The 20,864-nt window shown below is 40.8% G+C and overlaps 1 protein-coding gene across 2 annotated transcripts in view; it reads right to left on the bottom strand.

The window, feature by feature from the left end:
* GRIP1 (glutamate receptor interacting protein 1) overlaps nt 1-20,864 on the bottom strand; it is a 606,542-nt gene that overhangs the window by 26,957 nt on the left and 558,721 nt on the right. For both annotated transcript variants that reach the window (XM_061639804.1, XM_061639805.1), the window contains exons 17-19: nt 15,386-15,530; nt 10,762-10,901; nt 8,317-8,502 (exon numbers count right to left, since the gene is read on the bottom strand). In XM_061639804.1, coding sequence (XP_061495788.1) covers nt 8,317-8,502; nt 10,762-10,901; nt 15,386-15,530 — 471 coding nt within the window. The remainder of the gene's footprint in view (nt 1-8,316; nt 8,503-10,761; nt 10,902-15,385; nt 15,531-20,864) is intronic.

The raw sequence follows: 20,864 nt of genomic DNA, 5'->3' as shown, positions 1-20,864 counted from the left end.
AACAATACATGGAGCCAATGATACCCTACCCTTCTTCCAGATTGAAGCAGAAGGGCGGCTTACAACACAACAGACAGTACTAACAATAATATAAAATAAAGCAGAATAAAATCATACATCCATTATAAAAAACAGTAACATTAAGAAGGCATGCATACATATGCATATCAAATCCAGTAAAACAGATACTCTTGATATTGCATATCCCACCCTCAAAACCACCATCAAATCATAGGTTACTTTGTCCAGAGATGCGTTCTGTGATTTGTTGGTAGTTTTGTTATCATTCTATATAAAAACCATGAAGATCTATGACAATCTGTGCCTTGTAGCAGTATTTTATGTGGTGTTGGGAAGCATCAGCTGAGTAATTTTTACTGCACAGTCTATTACTGTCAGTTTGTATTTGATGGTGTTTTTTGGGGGAAACCCATGTAAAATCATGCAAATTAGTGGATCCATATTAATTCTACTGGTTCTGACTTTTACCCAGACCCCTTAAGTAACAAACACCACTTCCGTGTTTCTTTGTATTTATCAGTTATGGAAACATTACCCATCATTTCCCAAACATTAGGTAACTTTGTAAAGTTATGGTAAATGGAACCAAAGGAAAAAAATACACAAAACTGATTAAAACAAATTGTAAGTCTTTCTCCTCACATCAGACCTGAGGTTGCCACCCTTTTTCAGACCATTGAAACACTGGTATGGGAACTATTCTCTCTGACTGATCCTTCCCCATCCTCCTCCATAAAGACAGAAAGGGAGAAAGTGTGCACCCATACACATTCTTTGCATTCCTGATGCCAAACAAAAAGAATTATTTACTTTAACTTTATTGCTAAGGTAGTTGATAATTTCAGAACCAACATGCAATTTAGTACCAATTTAGAACAATGAAAATTTTGGATCATATTAAATGGTCTAATTTGGGGCTGGCCCATATAAAATAGACTAGATATTCACTGATAGGCAAAGAAACTTGCAGTTTAAGAATGTATCTATAGCCAACAGATATTTCTATCAAACTTTTAAAAGCAGAGAAATTGGGCAGCTATAGTGAATTCACCAGGGCAGCAGGAGACTTGACCTCCTCTCTGAGATATTGTACTGCCCTACAAATTTGTCAAAATGCAAACACAATTTGGGTTTTATTTATTTATTATTTGATTTATATCCTGCCCCTCCCCCCAGCAGGAGCCCAGGGCGGCAAACAAAAGCACTAAAAACAGACTTTAAAATACATTAAAACAAAACAACTTTAAAAACATCTTTTAAAAAAGCTTTCAAGATTTTTTTTAAAAAAAGATTTAAAACATTGGTTTTTTTAAAAAAAGTTTTAAAAACATATTAAAAAAGAAATTCCAGCACAGAAGCAGACTGGGATAAGGTCTAAACTTAAAAGGTTTGTTGAAAGAGGAAGGTCTTCAATAGGCGCTGAAAAGATAACAGAGATGGTGCCTGTCTAATATTTAAGGGGAGGGAATTCCACAGGGTAGATGCCGCCACACTAAAGGTATGTTTCCTATGTTGTGTGGAACAGACCTCCTGATAAGATGGTATCTGCAGGAGGCCCTCACCTGCAGGGTGCAGTGATCAACTGGGTATATAAGCGATAAGACAGTCTTTGTACACCAAAACTAAAACCTTGAACTTGGCCCGGTAGCAAATGGGAAACCAGTGTAATTCTTTCAGCAGCGGGGTGACATGTTGGTGATACCCTGCCCCAGTGAGCAGTCTCGCCACCGCAATTTGCACCAGCTGCAACTTCTGGACCAACCTCAAGGGCAGCCCCACAAAGAGTGCATTAAAGTAATCCAGCCTGGAGGTTACCAGGACGTGGACAACAGTGGTCAGGCTATCCTGGTCCAGAAACGACCACAGCTATCTTACCATCCAAAGCTGGTAAAAGGCACTCCTAGCCATGGAGGTCATCTGGGCCTCTAGTGACAAAGATGGATCCAGGAGCACCCCAGACTATGCACCTGCTCTTTCAGAGAGAATATGACCCCATCCAAAGCAGGCAACTGACCAATTATCTGAACTTGGGAACCACCAACCCACAGCGCCTCTATCTTGCTAGGATTCAGACTCAGTTTATTGGCCCTCATCCAGCCCACCACTGAGTCCAGGCAGCGGTCCAGGGCTTGCACGGCCTCTCCTGATTCAGATGTTACAGAGTAATAGAGCTGGGTATCATCAGCATACTGCTGACACCTCACCCCAGATCTCCTGATGACCTCTCCCAAGGGCTTCATATAGATGTTAAACAGCATGGGGGACAAGATGGTACCCTGAGGCATCCCACAGCACAACTGCCAGGGGGCCGAAAGGCAATCACCCAATGCTATTCTCTGAAAATGACCCTGGAGATAGGATTGGAACCACTCTAAAACGGTGCCTCTAATACCCATCTCCCCAAGTCAGCCCAGAAGGATACCATGGTCAATGGTATCAAACGCCACTGAGAGATCAAGTAAGAGTACAGGGTCACACTCCCCCTGTCCTTCTCCTCATAAAGATTATCCATCATGGCGACTAAGGCCAATTCATTCCCATAATCAGGCCTGAACCCAGACTGGGTTGATCTTTCACAGTCCAATCCACTTCCTGTATAGCTTGGAAGAATTTGGTAACATGTGCCTCTGAGCATATGGTGAGTGGTGGCATCACCTGCCATCTCCAAAGATGGAGAATTACATGTTTGTATTTTTGTTGGTGTTCTTGTTACTTTGCTTCATTCCTGTGTTACTACTGTTTCTACAGAGTATCTAACCTAGAAAATTATATTTCTCTCATTCATCCTAGAAATCTGTGTCAAATTTATTTTTATTTATTTCAAAGCCTTTTTATTGGTCAATGTCATATGATGATGAAGACAGCCTTTTGTGTTTCAAACTGGAGGTTATTCACTATTTCTATTTTGGGCGCCTTCACAGTTGAATCTGAAACTGCCATTTGATGTAAAATCAGACTGATTACAATATGTTGCTACTTAAGCAATGACTCTAGCTGTTGGAAAAAACAAACTTGGCCTGCCCAAGATGAATTTTTTTAGCCTGCTATGTTTAAACTACTTAAGGAAAGGTGGGCACGGTCAATTAAAAACATAGAGCACACCTAGAAGTTTGCTAGAATATATTTCACATCCCATTGTTTTATCTTGTGCAAGCTGAGACACTCAGTAGTCAGTGCCATTATTCCACAATTGTTTTTGGAGGTTTTTTAGTGTAATCTTTGCAAACTGTTGCTGTACTTCACATATTCACAGAAATAGAAGCAAAAGATAATGATTTACTATAGGAAACTTCACTAAAATGGTAAAGTAAATCAAACATATTTAAAGTGACTATCTGAACTATATCAACTGTTTTAATATTGTTGCTTCCTCCCTGCTACAACAAGATCAGCACAGCACACGTCTTGTTTCTGTTACTTGGGCTGATTGCAGGTGTTCACCATATGCTCAGATGCACATGCTCCCAAATTCTTGCAAGATATACAAGAAGTGGATTGGACTGTGAAAGACCAACCCATATTGTGTTTGCATTTTGACAAATTTGTAGGGCAGTCCAAAATCTCAGAGAGGAGGTCAGGTCTCCTGCTCCCCTGGTGCATTCACTACAGCTGCCCAATTTCCTTGCTTTTAAAAGTTTGATAGAAATATCTGTTCGCTATAGGTATGTTCTTAAACTGCAAGGATTTTGCCTATTAGTGAATTTCTCTCCTTTTTAATCTGGGAGGTAAGAAATGGGATCCTGTGCAAGTTTGCTGAGAATGGATTGATCATTTGCATGCTTACTGAGTTCAGTGGGATTTACTCCCCTGCAATCATGTTTAGGATAGGTGAAACTGACTACAGGGGATGGGAAGGGGAGGAGGGGAATGGGAGCAGGCAGGAGGGGGAGGAGGGCAGGTTTGATCATTTGCATGTTTATTTAGTTCAGTGGGATTTACTTCTGTGCAATCATGGCTAGGTTAGGTAAAACTGACCATGGGGGCGGGGGAAGGGAGAGTAGAGGGAAGGAGGGAAGGGGGAGGGGAGCAGAAGGGGAGGGAGGGGAAAGGAGGGGATTGGAAGGGTAGGGGGAAGATGGGAAGGGTAGGGGGAGGGGTGAAGGAAGGGGAAGGTAAGGGGCAAAATGGAGGTGATAGGAGGGAGGACGAGGGGAGGGCAGGCTTGATCATTTGCATGTTTATTGAGCTCAGTGAGATTTACTCCCATGCAATCATGCTTGAAAATGAACTGCCTTCAAATTGATTCCGACTTATGGAGATCCTATGAATAGGGTTTTCATGGCAAACAGTATTCAGAGGTGGTTTACCATTGTCTTCCTCTGAGGCTAAGAGGCAGTGACTGGCTCAAGGTCACCCAGTAAGTTTCATGGCTGTGTGGGAATTTGAACCCTGGTCTCCCAGGTCATAGTCCTAGGATAGGTAAAACTGACCATGGGGGAGGGAGGAGGGGAGGGGACTGGGAGGAGGAGGGGGAAGGGAGGGGAGGGAAAGGGCAAGAGGGAGGGGATTGGAGGAAGGAGGAGGGGATGGCAGGTTTGATCATTTGCATGCTTTTTTACTTCAGTGGGATTTACTCCTGTGCAATCATGCTTAGGATAGCTGAAACTGACCTGGGGGAGGAGCAGGGGGAGGAGGAGGGCAGGAAGGGGGAGAAGAGGGGAGGAGATTGGGTGGGTGGGCACTGGGCACAGGGGAAGTCCCTTTCCTTTCCCAAAGGAAAACATTGTGAACAGTATCATTGCTTTTCAGGGTTTTCCCCACCTTTTTATTCTACAGCAGGCACATGTAGCCTCTCACCCAAATTTAAACCAAAACTGTCCCTGGCCACATCCACACCAGACCTTTATTTCACTTTAGACCGTCATGGCTTCTCCAAGAATCCTGGAAAGTGTAGTTAGTGAAGGGTGTTGAGAGTTGCTAGGAGATGACCTGTTCCCCTCACAGAGCTTCAATCAGAGCAGCTGACTGTTATACCACTCTCGCCACTGGAGCTCTGTCAAGGGAATAAGAGTCTCCTCTCAGCACCCATCACAAACTACACTTCCCAGATTTTTTGGGGGAAGCCATGACTGTCTCAAGTGGAATCAAAGTCTGGTGTGGCCCCCTGATTAGCCAAGCCCAGCAGCTGTGAGTCTGGCTTTTAGAACACTGACAGTTGTTTCTTACTGAGCATGCCCAGGCTTATCAACTTTAATGCTACATTTCTTAAATTAATTAAAAATCAGCTAGGTATTTTTCTCACTTTTAAACTGCAGAAGATGAAGGTCAGTGTATGAGGCAAGGTCAGTAATAGGATTACAGGTACTCTGTGAACATGTCTGATTTTTACTTAATTTCAACAGATTATGAGAACTCTTGACAGAAAAAAGTCCAAAAGGGGTCTGGTTTTTCTCTTTCTCTTTTTACACTTCGAATTCTCGATTCTCTCTGACTGTTCTGTGTATTGGCATGAAAATTGAGAGGGCTGTTAAGTAAGCATTTCTGAGTTTAGGACTATACGTTTTGTAAGGTTTTGTTTTGAAATGAGTTTATGGGAAGCATCAGAATGGGAAGGGGGGTATTTTCAATGTAACATTGCGGAATGTGAAAAATCCATGCTAACTATAATTTTGTAATGCATGAAATGGGTAAACCCCAACAAAGTCAGATTGGATAGTTTCCACAATTGGACAATTCCCCAACAGAGACAGCATATTTCATTCATGTACTTTATGAGTTAATTAATGGCCCCAGAAAGTTTTTTTTTGGGGGGGGGACTTCCATCTGCTAAAAAGGCCCCAGCAATTGCTCATAAGATTGACAGTTTTGGAAACGTTGCATTTTTAAAAAGATGTCTAGATATCAAACACTTTTGTAACTTACGACTTAGGGTTGCTTTTTTTTTACACTAGCTCTTGGACTAATAGACATCTTGTGATAAATCAATGCTCCAAAAACTCCCCCCTCCCTCTCCACCCCCATGCACAACCTTATACTTGAACTATTGAATTGAATTTGATTTCTATTATTGAGGCATGGACACTCCATTGTCTTGACCTGAGCCATACTGCCCCCAATGATGGGTTGTTGAACATTCCATGGGAACTTACAGAACTATTTTCATTTTAGAAAATGTTCAACAGTTCAATATTTCATTATTTTTTAATGGGTGTACAAATGGGCCTGCAGAGAGCTGTGCATGATTCATGTGCTGTTTAATGTTGCAAAAACTAAATGATAGCTGCATGCTAAGAGTTGCCTTCTTCAGAAGGGACACGGAATAAATATCCGTAGAACTGAGCTCAGGCACACAAATAAAAATAAACCGAATTACTACTGTTTAAAAATTAAAATAGTATTTTATATTTGTAACATTCAACTGTAAAAATGCTTTTAAAAGAAAGATTAACAATACAAATTTTACTAAAAAAATTTCCTTCTGCTCTACAGAGAAAACAAGCCCAGAGTCTTGTTTGTCTTATTGCCAAATCCAGGCTCATGGTCTCTCTCCAAACCAACCATGAGTGATAATCAAGGTTTGTTCTTGGCTTACTGTTCACAGTTTGTTTGGGGGACATGACTACCCAGACTCTGCCTTGTTTTCTCTGTGGAACAGCACAATAACCAAAGATGTTGGGGAGGTTTGTTGTGGGAACTTTTGAGCACATGGTCATCCACATTAAAGCACAGGGTCTTATTGTTCACCTAGTTACCTGATTCCCTACATGAGCAATGCAGACCATTCTCATAAGAACACAAAAAAGAACCCTGTTAGATCATACCAAAGGCCCATATGGCATAGCATCAAGCTTCCCATAGTGACCAATCAGATATTTCCAGAAGCGTAAAAGAAATAGTTCATCGCCCACTATTTGACACAGCAAATTCTCTGTTGTTTATCTTTTCGAGCTATACTAACTCCATTGAGGTATTATGGCTAATGGCTATTGATAGACCTTCATGAATACCCCTTTAAAGCTATTTCAGCTAAGACCGTCACTACATCTTGTAACAACAAATTGTGTGAATGTGGACTTCGTAGTTTTAACTACTACTGCATGCCTAGTTGACCATTTCATCGAGTAATACATCACAACCCCAAGATCTTTTCCATAGACAGTCACAATTAGTTTAGTATGTATATGAAGTTCTAATTTATTTTTTGTCCTAATATGCATCATTCTGCCCTTAATTATATTAAAACTCATTTTCCATTTTGTTGCCATTCACCCAGTTTGGAGATATCTTTTCACAGCCTGCCATGTGTGTGTCCAAAATCATGTGGAAAAACAGAAGGGTGGAAGTGCCCTGAGCACAGATACAGCACACAATTCCCATGATCACAATGGCTGGGAAAGAGCCATTATCCTCAGATGTCTCTATTCACAGACTTGCTCCCAATTCTGTGTCTTCACATGATCATGCAGCGAAGAAAAGGTTACATCTCCTTACACAGAGGAGAAAGTGAGTTGGGTGAATAGGTCCAAAAATACAGTTGAAGAAATGTGCAAGCTTAAGGAAAGGAAAATATTTTTCTTTGGAAAAATTACTTTCCCATCTGTTGTTTAGATGTCATCATGCAAACCAGTGGCCTGATATCCCAATTTTAAAAAAATCATTTCCCTCATTTTCCACCCAAAGTCGTTGTTTTTAAAAACACGCCTCCTCAAAGTTTTACATTGATATTTAAAAGACAAAGCTTAAAATAAGGATCAAATACTAAAAAGTAAGCATGAAATTTTGCAGAGGTAAAAGAAAAGCCATTCTTGTTCTTTCCCCCCACTTTTCAGAACCTTTCCTAAAACCAGTTATTATTCTGAAAGCCCTCTGACATCTTAATGTCAAGGGATGAAGGGGAAACAAAAGGGTAACAAATCACTGAGTAATCTCTTTATGCTCCCCCTTTGGCAGTTTACAATAAATCTTTACCACAGTCAGCTTAAAAATCACAACGAATGCACCTCAGATGTTCCAATTAATGAAACACCTTCTGCATCTTTTATTAATCTCGGCTTGAAGGATAAACCCATTTAGCTGTGGATGAGCTATGGACTGGCTATTTAGACAACAGTAAAACTAGCAGAAGGCTGTTAGTATATTGATATATGCTTTATAACCTGTCACGGTGTCAGGAAAGAGTGAGACCAAGGTTAGCTGAATGCAAGAGGCAGCAGAATGTGCTCAAGTGTGCTGTCTTAGTGAGACAGATACAATACAATTGAGACTGCCTCAGAGGCCGAGCAAAGCCAGCTTCAAAGGTCTCGCGATGGAATTGTTTCCCATGTTAAGTATGCCAGGTGACATGCATGATCCCACCTTGACTTCCATAGCTGTTATCCATTCCAGAGCCATCCCATGATTCTACAGCACTATCCACACTTGGGACAGTAGTGGAGTATATTTCTGACAGTTTGCCTGGTTTCTGTGTGGTGGCTGTATCGTCTTCAGCATCACTCAGTTCATTTAAGTGACCCGAGGCAGAAAACTTCTTGGGACTTGATGCTAGTAGGAATTAAATGGCAGAAGAAGTATTAGAAGTTTGTTGTAAAATCAAATATAAATGCAGCTTCATTTGCATGAAAGGACACTCTGCCAACAAAAGCTCACACCAACAAACTGTATAATGACAAATATCTCTATGGAGTAGTTGGAACAACATCCTCCTGGTGAAGGAAGCATCAGACCTGATGAAGTGAAGTATCAGTTTCTTGAGGTCTGTAGAAACCTAATAGAGGAGGGTGCTTTTTCTCATATTTGTAATTGTGGCTGGGTCATACAAGTCAAAGTAATGACAAAATTCATCAGACCAATCAGCTTCTGGTCTACTTAATTTCACTTTGAAAGGAAGGATGTATAGAGAATAATCCCTCGCATGGAATGGTGGTGGTGGATTTGCTGATAGGGAGAATCTTGCATTGATGTTTTTGTTTTTTTAAATGGAAATGGACTGCCTTCAAGTCAATCCCGACTTATGGCTACACTAAAAAAGTAAAGGTGTCCCCACACTTGTAGTGCGAGTTGTTTCCGACTCTTAGGGTGACTTTTGCGACGTTTACTAGGCAGACCATATATATGGGGTGGGATTGCCAGTTCCGTCCCCGGCCTTTCTTAGTTTTTTTCATGGTAAGCGGTATTCAGAGGGGGTTTACAATCGCCTCTCTCTGAGGCTAATCCTCCCCAGCTGACTAGGGCCTGCTCAGCTTGCCACAGCTGCACAAGCCAGCCCCTTCCTTGTCTGCAACTGCCAGCTGTGGGGCAACTGGGCTCCTTGGGACTATGCAGCTTGCCCACGGCTGCACAGGTGGCAGGGCCCGTAACCCCTGAGCCACTCACTATGAGGGTGATCTTTAGCTGGCCCTTTACACCCAGGAGACACGAGCGGGGATTTGAACTCACAGATTCTGGACTCCCAGACAGGGTCTCCTCCCCACTGTGCTTAAGAGCCACATAAATATTTATGTGGATATGCACCCATTCTTTCACTAATATAAACCCCCCAAATCTTGGAAAACTGTTTCAAAACTGAACTGGACACTAGCAAATGGTATGGGGCAGGGAGGGGAATGTGTTAGTAATCATGGACACTATCTAGTATTTGTCTACAAGAGTCAATCGAAAACTTGTACATGTTTATTACAGCAGCAGCGATAGTGGTTATCCTTCAGGAGGCTAGTCTGATCACAGATCACAACAAACAAACAAAAATAAATGAACAAACAAAAATAAATGAACATGAGTACATGCCACTGACAATGATTTATACAGTCAAATGTATTTTTAAATCAGTGAATACATCTAGAAACCCAGAAATTTGGAATAACTGTCTAGCTAATAGGGATTCTATAGTGCAGCAGTTTTACAAAATAGCTGCACATTGTTGAATACAAAATCTACAGGAACATCAGATAATACAACTAGAGGGAGCCCAATATACTGTATCATGTAAATTAATTTCCTTCCCTGAGGCAAAATGCCTGTCCATTTCTCCCTGAAAACTACTCAGAAGAGAAATTCTGCCTTCTTCCCCAGGATTTTGTGTCATTGACAAACTGCTCTATGCTAGTTTGAATCTGCTTTATATAAATGTAAGCCATTTACTTCCTATCATGTCCTTAGGGGATGTGGCAAACAGCTGCTTCCCCCCCCCCTTTTGCAATATTTAAAAACTTGAAAAAACTCTGCATATTTTTTATTTATTATTATTAAATTTATATCCTGCCCTTCCTCCCAAAGGAGGAAGCATTCACAAAGCATTCTGTGAAAACATATCCCATCCCTTTTGCTTAGGCAGAACATGTGCACTTTGTTTGTGTGTTCCTGCCTTTTAAAATCTTCTGCTATCAATTCTTGATGTCCAGTTTGTCTATATCCTTCATGAACTGTGATGCTCAAAACAGATTTGTCCCTCTCTGTCCTCCGTGGAGTGGAGAATTATGTTCATTTTTATGTAGTGTTTGTTACTCAGTGATATTTTTAAAAAAAATCTTACTCCCCAAATTTTGTATATAACACTACTTGTTATAAACTGAAAATGGATACCTGTTTTATTTGGCTCCATTATAGCACTGGTGTCTGCAACAACTTCTAAGTCTTTGAAGTACTTCTATCTAACCATTTGGCTCCATTCTTTTATCTGTGCATTTGTTTCTGCATTCCTATACATACATTTACTATAAGCCAAGTGCCATTTTCATGCACATATGCATTTAAACATTGTTGATGGTGTAGAAATGACATCTGTTTAATACCTGACACACTCACCATCTGTCTGCTTTTTGATTTTCAAGGTGACTGTCTCTCCTGCCATTTGTAGCAAATGTATGGCTTCACTCAAAGGTTTTCCTTTCAGACTGCTACTATTTATTGCTAAGATTCGGTCTCCGATATGAATTGCACCTGTCCTGAAACATGAGTTAAATAAAACATGAGAAGTTCAGTAAAAAAGAAACTAAGCTAAACATTTTATGTATACGAGATAAGCAAAATGGTCTGTCATTTTTCCTTTGCCTTCACATTTAATTTAAAATGTGTAAGATGAATGCAGCTACTTAGAAATTTTTGCTGGTAAGCCTATGTGCATCTGGCCATCTTTTCAGAGGTAGTGGCAGAACCAATTCTCATCATAATCAACAACTCCTCAGTGTCCCTTAATGTGACAACACCATGGGTTAGAGATGCACGTTCAAGGGGCTTATTGAAATTCTCTTTTTAATACTCCTAAATATTGATGACATTTTCCAGTTAAGAGGTAAAAGGCAATGGTAACACAAACAACCACAATATTTTCACATGGCTGGGGGAAGGAAATGAAGTGGCAGGCACCAATAGATGGATTAAATGGGCTACAACTTTATTCAGGAGACATACTAGGATGGAGGAGGTAGCTAGCTAGAACCCATCCTGTTGATGTGCATGGACAGTAATCATGATGTAACTCAGCTTACCCTATTCCCCTTGTGAAGAAAATGTGTCATTGGTAGTAACCTGAAAGCTGTTGATAAGGGGCACTAGGACACCACCCAGTGGGTTATCATCCACCAATAGCTTGAAGGGGCAGAAAAAATGTCAGAGCTTCAGGTTACTTCTGGGAAACTCCTCAACCTGGAGCCTCAGTTCACCTTTTGGCCAAGCTTAATATTTTCAACGAGCATTCATACATTGCAACATACATACATAAGTATTAGTATAACAATTAGTATATATTTACAAATACAGATATAGTGCATGACTCTCTCCAGAGTTTCTGCAAGTGTATCTCACAATAACTCTTTTGTGAGGTTGATCAGCCAACCTGGGGGGGGCTTTGTGGTGTCCTAATGCCCCTCAGAAACACCTTTCAGTTGTGTACCAACAATACCTTCTTGAGGGGCAACAGGATATCACCAACTGGGATGTTCTAAAGCTGACCCTCCAGTTTCCGGGTGGGGCTGGCTGATTATTGGTCAGGAAGAACTTGCCTAACACAACTGCCTACCAAAAGTTGCTTCTACTGAAGAATACATGTCTATTTTATAGTGTCTTGTGAAGGAGCATGGGTTAGCCCATGTTGCTCCCCTGCAGACCTCTTGCAGAGGGACATTTATAGCAGGTACAGCACTTCCTGCCACTGGGCCATGATACCAGGGGGAAGGATTAACTTCTGAGAAGTGTATGCCATGGCAATACAGGCCCTGATCCATCTGGACACAGTAGTTGAGGACACCCTCTGTCCCATGGATAAGGGGTGGAATGAGATGAACACCAACTCTGATTTGTTCCTGTTCTTGCAGTGTATACTTTTAGTGCTCTTTGGATGACTATGGAGTGCTCAGAAGGATGTTTATGTTCAGGGCAAAAGGTGGGGAGGACTAACTCTTGTTGCTGGTGAAATGTCGAATTCACCTTTGGTACAAAAGTTGGATCTGTGCAGAGGACTACTCCATCCTTATGAAATATGCATAGATATTTGACAATTGAGAGAGCTTGAAGTTCAGAGACTCAACTTGCTGATGTAATCACTATTGAGAAGAGGACCTTGTACAATAGCTATTTTAGTGGGATATCCTTTAGAGGTTCAAAGGAGGCCACTGTAATGCTGTCATTAGTGTGTGTAGATCAAGTTGGAATCTATGTTGGACTGGTGGACTGGTGGACTGGAGAGAGCCGCTTCTCTCAGAAATTGCTTCAGAAAAGCATGCACTCCCATGGACTTTGTGGTGGATGCTGATAGTACCGGTTTCAGTGCTGCTTTCTTGGAATGTTTGGTTTTAGCTCCATTCTGAGGCCACCTTGCAAAAAGGCCAGTACTTCCTGAAGTCCTGCCTTCAAAGCTTGGTTCTTTTTCTTCTTACACCATGAGACAAGTTTTTGCCATGTGTACTAGTAAATGCGTAATGTAGATGGCTTCCTTAAGGCTAATGTTGCTATTACGCCTTCAGAAGACATTGGCACTCAACATCCAAAAACATCTGAAAAAAGCAATTACAAAACAGATGCAGACTGGGATAAGGGAACAGATGCAGCACTGGGGGACTGGAGAAGATCTGCCCTGAGTGAGTACTTGAGTATCTGGGTGCTTGCTTGTTTGTTTGCATGCTCCCTTGGGCTGCTGTCTATTGAGACAGCTGAGGTCCCCCGTAAGTGCTATAAGGACTGGGATCCCTTGCCTGACTCTGAATCCAGAGACAGGCTGCACTCAATCTTGCAGCCTCCTGGCTCGGTCAGGGGGCATAAAAGCTCGCCAGAATCAACCAGAATCAAAGTTCATCAGAGTCAACAGCCAGAAGAGCGCTAGCAAAATGACCTGTTCAGGCGAAGCAGGAAAAAAGGAACTTAGGCTCCAGGGGGAGGAGTTTCACAGAAGCAATCTGCAGCTCTGACATTTTTCTGCATCTTCATGTCAGGCTTCGGTGAGCAACACAGCCAGTTCCAGAACAGACAGTGTAAGAGTTAAAGTGTTTAATTGAAGGAAACGCCCAAGGTCAGTGTGCAGCTGCAACAGATCAGAGGCTCAGCTATAACAGGCTTGGGTAAGCACACAGTGGTGTGGGGGGTAATTAGAATATAGTGTTGTTGGAGAGAGACGGAGCACGGTGTAATAAACTACTTTATTGGAACAGTAAAGTTTCCTCTTCCAGAAGCCTTGGCTGTCGGTCTGGTTATTTCATTCAGCCGTTGGCAAAACAAGACAAGTTAACAAGCTACTGGACTATTGGTAGCTCTGGACTGCTGGCGCAGCGCAACACTTCAAGCTATTGGTGGATGATATCCACTTGGTGCTATCCTAGTGCTATTCAAAGTGTGAAATAGGTTCTCCACTGAAGCCATCTGTAACCGCTACTAGCTATAGCAAGCCTGGCCAAAAGTAATATGCAGCCCTATTCCCAGGTGGCAAAACCGTGAGACTGTGTTAGCAATTCTCAGGAGTGAGGCACATGATTTTCAGGAGGGAATACACCAGAGCCTCTTGCAGATCCAATTACCATTTTGTTTTCCCCAGAAAGTCCATTCTGATGGCTGCCATTTACCCCCAGAAAACTCAGAACAGAGCACCCAGTTAGGCCCAATGTGATCTTTCACATAAATTGGTAGGTAAGTGGGTTGTGCTACCAGTTGGTCTTAATGTATGAATAGGTAAGGCAGGAACTATATAGGCAGCATTCCATTTACTCACTGCAAGTATACCAGGACACTAAAGCAAACTTTCAAACTCATGAAAATTTAGATGATACAGGTCCAAAGGCTCTCAAGGTGAAGAATAATTTAGTGTGGGTCTCCCCGCTGCTCCCATTATCTCCACTCCAACTGCAGACTTAGCCACCCTTGTGTATGTTTTGGAAAAGCCATCCCAAAATCTGAGAAGATGGATCTTGTGTAAGTTGACAGATTCTTTATGTTCTTGCCTGATGTGTTAAGTGGGTGGGTCACAAGACCTCCCTATATGTGTTTGTGAACCTATGAGAGAGGAGTATGTTTGAACCCATCTGGAACACCCACTGCATGTCAGTGCACCCATTGCCATGCATTTGGCAGCTTGTGTAGCTGGCACACATGACAGCATGAAGGCCAGACTCAAAGATGTTGAACTACCAGCAAGTTTTCTCCTCTGGGTGGGCGGACACCAAATTGTCAGGGAAGTGCACAAAAGGAGAAAGGTCCCTTACTGAACTCAATAAATACCATCATATTACATCAGGAACAGCCCACACAATGCCCTCCAATAAAATTCTTTCCAGTTGTTATTCCAGTCTCTTACACACCATCCGTTTACATTTAGAATTCTACTGGCCCTAAAGAATTAAATGGGGTTATGAAGGCTTATCTAAATGACTGACCTTAGAATAAGTGCAATACTTGATTTATGAATTGCTAAGAGAACTTCACAATCATATCCTGGTACAGTAATGCTTAGTATAAGGTTTTTTTTTTTTTTAAAGAAAGGAAAATAAACAGGGAATTAGGAAGATGTAAAGGTCATCACCTTGTGTATGTATCACATCTGGTAAATACAAGTAGAGAGATACAAATACGTCACACTGTATATACAAACACACACCCTTTAATGAGAATGCTATATATAGATATAGATAGATATAGATACACACACACACACACACACACATATAAAATTGATAATATCACAAGACTAAGCATGGCTGAAGTTGAAGCTTTCTTTAGGTGATTTATGATGATAATAACCCTTGTAAAATTGTGTTCTAGATTTAACAAGAGCCTCATATCATAACACCAAAAGAAAACAGTGAAGATCGTAAGTATTTCATTTGTTATGAACTGTGGAAAATTTACAGATTTCTAAGGAAGAATGACTACATATTACTGAATGAATTGTTACACATGAATGAACACAATAAATAGCAGAACTATGAATATCTTTATTTCAGTTTACCTTTCAGCTAGTCCACCTTTAGTAAGACTTGAAATGATAATGGGATCAAAGGGCTCTTCAGTACCAGAAATAGTGATCCCAAGAGGTCCTCCGTACCGCTTGAGCTCGACAGTATAAATAATTGCTCCTGAGCTCTCTTGTTCATCTGCAATACATGCCAAGAGGATGCAATTGGTCTCTTATGAAAGAAGGAATGAAAAGAATAATACTTTCAGACAAATGATCAGAAATCACAGTGTGCAGTCTCAAAGTGTCATGCTTCAAATACATATCTTAGCCACTACTTCAGTGTTGAAGCCTACATCTGACCTCACTGGTAACATCAAATCTCCTTTCCATTAACTGAAGCGAAACCAGGATTTTAAACCTGACAAGAGGCCTGGATATACTTTTACCTTGATGCATTTCCCTACACAGATACAACATCAAGGCAAAAAATTATGGTACCATACATCTTTATTTTCTGAAATCTTTAAAACAGGTTTTGGCTACCAAGTAGAAAAATCTAGACTTTGACAAATACTTTTCTATGTGAAAATAAGATCAGTCTCTTGAACGTTTGCAAATGCACGTCTTTGCATATCTACCTTATGTTGCTATGGAAAAGTCATTTATATAGATCACCATGGTTAACTACAGTGAATAAATAATTAGGACTTGCATGCTCTGCAGTAGGAAGAAACAGTGATACAGTTTGGAAGTATTCAAGACTCACTAGCCCACACAGAAGAAAATTTGGCTTTTTAAGAAAAACTTTGGTTTGAATTGTTTACATTATCAAGGCTGTTTGAGTGTATGTCTGTCAAGATATTGTACTATGGCTGTATTGTTATTGCATTACAGAATGGTTTTTTATTTAACTTTTTTCATATATAAACAAATACAATATTTTTTAAAAAAGGTTTTCAGCTTTGGTTGTTAATGGTTTTATTGTTTAATTGATTTGGTTATTTTGGTTTTATTGATTGTTTTAACGGTTATTTTATTACTGTATTTTATGGACACTGATGGAAAGGCAGGATATACATGTATGTAATAAATAAAGAAAATATCAAGCTTCATTGGCATTTCTGAACAAGAAAAAAACCATGAAGCCTTCATGTAGACTGTCACTCCTATTACATTTAACAGCATGCCTCTACATCAGTGGGACAAATTATATCTGTCCTTATAACCAATTTCAGCCAGATAATGACTGCATGGTAACAAGGACGGGTGCAACTAGTCCAAATCCAAATGGTGGTAGGTCTTTAAATGTTACAGTGGGGCCACTGGATGATTTCACAGAAAAGAAACTCCAATGTTAACGGTGCATTTTCTAAAGGACACCTTGGCTTCACTGAGGTCAGTAGCTCCAATGCAGCCAAATCATCTTCATGCCAAGTAATTGGTCTCCATTGATTTATGGATCAGATTTATTTGAGAGAAAGTTCCATGGTCAGAGATCTCTAAATGCGACGCTTTTGTGTTGTTGTTTACAGACCATGAGACTTTACTGAGGAAATATTTGTATGCCATTTGTAACATGGGACTAATTTAGCCTAGTCTCATACTAACTAGTTCACAGCTGTATTATTTATATACTATCCCCTCTGATTTTCTCCCTAGCGTCACTGAATGCAGGAATGTTAAAAGCAAGGAACAGCAGAAATAAAATTGGTGCTATGGCTATTCTGGCATGGCTGATGGAACTAAATGGACCCATCTTGTGGCTTTGTAGTACTGAAGTTCCCTCAGGGGAATAACAAGAACTGGATCCTCCCAGCTCTAGTTAGAAAGCTTTCAGCAATCATTCAGAAACAAGCTCCATCTGGGACTCTTCATGACTATCAGCATTTTTAAATAAAGCAAAGTTCCATGCAAGCCCCACCTCACAAAAATAAGTAGCTTTAGATTGCTTTTTAACTCACTAAATTACAATACATGAAATTATTTATTTTTCTTTTACCCTTTCACCTTCCCTGTGGGCAGTCAAGGAGCTTCTGGCTCCATACCTGATTCGTGCACAGATGTATTTCCCTGTCACAGAAGACTCAGAGGTAATGTGTGACTATGGTATATATTTATTGTTTCATCTCCACAGGATTCTCAGCCTGACAAGATGTTTGGCTATTGTCCATTCACATCACAATTACTGGAAAAGTTCTGCTCCCTCATTTACTTCACAAGAAGCCATGCCTCTCACTTTAGGTTCTAGTCTCTCTTTCTCTCTCGGTTATAAGTTTCTGGATTTCAAACTGAGCCTGCTTCCCCCAGCATGTGGCTCTAGTTGCAGAATTTACTCCACACCTTGGTACCTTTGCATCCCTTTCCATAGGGACATGGTGCTCATTTCCGGACGTTGACCCTAGGAGATGGCATCACAGAGTAGCAGTATTTTGTGTGTGTGTTTATGTGTATGCAATCACCTACACCCCAAAATCATTTACACTTTTGTTTGCTTTCATGGAACAAGGATTCATTATGCATTAACACTTAAAAAAAATAATTTATGGCATCAGTTTATGGACTAGCACTGTTCTTAATACAAACTGCACAGAAATATTAGTTTATGACGACTCCAATCTGTCTTTGTACCCAGATTTAAATGGGATCATTTACTAAGAACACATAATAGATGGATTACATCTTGCAGACCTTAATTGGTAGTCATGTAGTAACACACTATTCACCCAGTAGATAAAATAAATGTTTTTAATCTATATAAAATATTCATTCAGCAGTAGAATTAAGAAGCTAGCAATTATTAACTGCTATAATTCACACTAAAAGATATATATCAGGCCTTGTAACTATCAGTAAGGCCATATATGCTGCTTCTGCACAAGGATGTATTTGGATAGATCATAACAGCCGTTGGACTGGAAATGCACAGTTATTAAGGGGCAGGGAATCAGGTAACATATTAATCCATGCTGACTATTGCGGTTATGAATTTGCCTTTTAGATAGAAAACCTGATAATATGGCAAGCATAAAATGTCTTCACAGCTTTCTGCATGTGACTTGGTATAAGAGCTCCTTGGTTTAAGGAGCTATACTAGAAGCTTAATTAACTAATAGGCAAAAAAACCTAGTGGCTTAAGAATGTACCTATAGCCTACAGATATTTCTATCAAACTTTAAAAAGCAGGGAAATTGGGCAGCTATACTGAATGCACCAGGGTAGCAAGAGACCTGACCTCCTCTCTGAGATATTGTACTGCCCTACAAATTTGTCAAAATGCAAACACCATTTGTGTTGGTCTTTCACAGTCCAGTCCACTTCCTGTGTAGCTTGCAAGAATTTGGTAACATGTGCCTCTGAGCCTCTGGCAACACCTGTCATCTCCAAAGATGGAGAATTACATGTGTGTATGTTTGTTGGTGTTCTTACTTTGCTTCTTTCCTGTGTTACTACTGTTTCTACAGAGAATCTAACCTAGAAATTTATATTTCTTTCATTATTCATTCTTGAAATCTGTATCAAATTTATTTTTATTAATTTCAAGGCTTTTTCATTGGTCAGTGTCAAGTGATGATGAAGACAGCCTTTTGTGGTTCAAACTGGAGGTTATATTCTATTTCCATTTTGGGTGCATTAACAGTTGAATCTGAAACTGCAGTATGATGTAAAATCAGACTGATTACATTGCTACTTAAGCAATGACTCTAGCTGTTGGAAAAAAGAGGATGCATGTGTTCAGCTTGCTATGCTTAAACTACTCCACTTAAGGAAAGGTGGGCATGGTCAATTAAAAGCATAGAGCACACCTAGAAGTTTGCTAGAATATATTTCACCTCCCAATGTTTTATCTTGTGCAAGCTGAGACACTCAGTAGTCAGTGCCATTATTCTACAACTGTTTTTGGAGGTTTTTTAGTGTAATCTTTGCAAACTGTTACTGTACTTCACATATTCACAGAAATAAAAACAAAAGAAAATGACTTCCTATAGGAAACTTCACTAAAATTGCAAAGTAAATCAGACATATCTAAAGTGACTATCTGAACTATATCAGCTGTCTTAATAATGTTGCTTTCTCCCTGCTAAAACAAGATCAGCACAGCACATGTCTTGCTTCTGTTATTTGGGCTGATTGCAGGTGTTGCCACCATTCACCATATGCTCAGAGGCACATGTTACCAAATTCTTCCAAGCTACATGGGAAGTGGATTGGACTGTGAAAGACCAACCCAAATGGTGTTGCTCTTTTACAAATTTGTAGGGCAGTACAGTATCTCAGAGAGGAGGTCAGGTCTTCTTTTCCCCTGGTGCATTCACTGTGGGCTCGTTTACACGATGACTTACTGTGAGATTGCTGCTACTTGCCTCCCCATTTAATTCACATGGTTCATATGACTTTGCAGGCAAGGAGAAGCTATAATGACGTTTTCCCTTTTAAATCTGTATCAATTCAATTTGCTGATAATGTGTAAAGTGGCGTAACCAGCCACTTCTGCCTCACTCTGTCCTCCCGCATTGGAGTTCTGTTTGCCTACTTCACTCACTCCCCCCTCTAATCAGCTTCGTGTCAATTGCACCTGACGCTCTCCAGCTTCAGGTGGGAGAGGCGTGCAATTGACAAGAAACAACCATCCCCTTCCTTTTGCCTACTTCACTCTCCCCCCTCTCATCAGTTTCATGTCAATTGCACCCCAATGCTTCAGCTAGGAGAGGTGCGCAATTGACAAGAAACAATGAAACAATGAAAAAAACCCATCCCCTTCTCAGTTAGCAATAGCGATACTCCAGAGGGAGTAAACATCCATCCCAGAGGTATGCTGACTAGTGTGAACGGAAAACAGCAGATTTGAAGCCTGGAAGTGTGAACCTTGCAGATCTATCATGCTGGCAAAAGCTGAGTCTTTAATATGAAGTTCAGCTCCCGTGTGAATGAGTCCTATAGCTGCCCAATTTCCCTGCTTTTAAAAGTTTGATAGAAATATCTGTTGGCTATAGGTTCGTTCTTAAACTGAAAGGCTTTTTTTTTTTTTGCCCTTTTGCCATTTGTGAATTTCTCTGCTTTTTAATTTGGGAGGTAAGAAATGGGATCCTGTGCAAGTTTACTAAGAATGGATTGATCATTTGCATTCTTATTGAATTAACTGGGATTTACTCCCCTGCAATCATGCTTACAATAGGTGAAACTGACCATGGGGGGATGGGGAGGGGAGGAGGAAGGGCAGAAGGGAGGAGGAAGGGCAGAAGGGAGGAGGAAGGGCAGAAGGGAGGAGGAAGGGCAGAAGGGAAGAGAGGGATGGGAACAGGAGGGAGGAGGAGTGCAGGTTTGATCATTTGCATGCTTATTGAGTTCAGTGGGAGCTACTCCCGTGCAATCATGCTTAGGATAGGTGAAACTGACCATGGGAGAGGAGGAGGGAGGGCTGAAGTGGACAGGGGAGGAAGAAGAAGGGAGAGGGGAGGGGAAGAAGAAGGGAGGAGAAAGGAAAAGGAGAGGGGAAGGAGAGAGGGAAAAGGAAAGGGGAAAGAGAGTGGGT

The sequence above is a fragment of the Rhineura floridana genome, chromosome 8 (assembly GCF_030035675.1).
Source record: "Rhineura floridana isolate rRhiFlo1 chromosome 8, rRhiFlo1.hap2, whole genome shotgun sequence".
NCBI lineage: Eukaryota > Metazoa > Chordata > Lepidosauria > Squamata > Rhineuridae > Rhineura > Rhineura floridana.
This window is presented reverse-complemented; position numbering and strand designations above follow the sequence as displayed.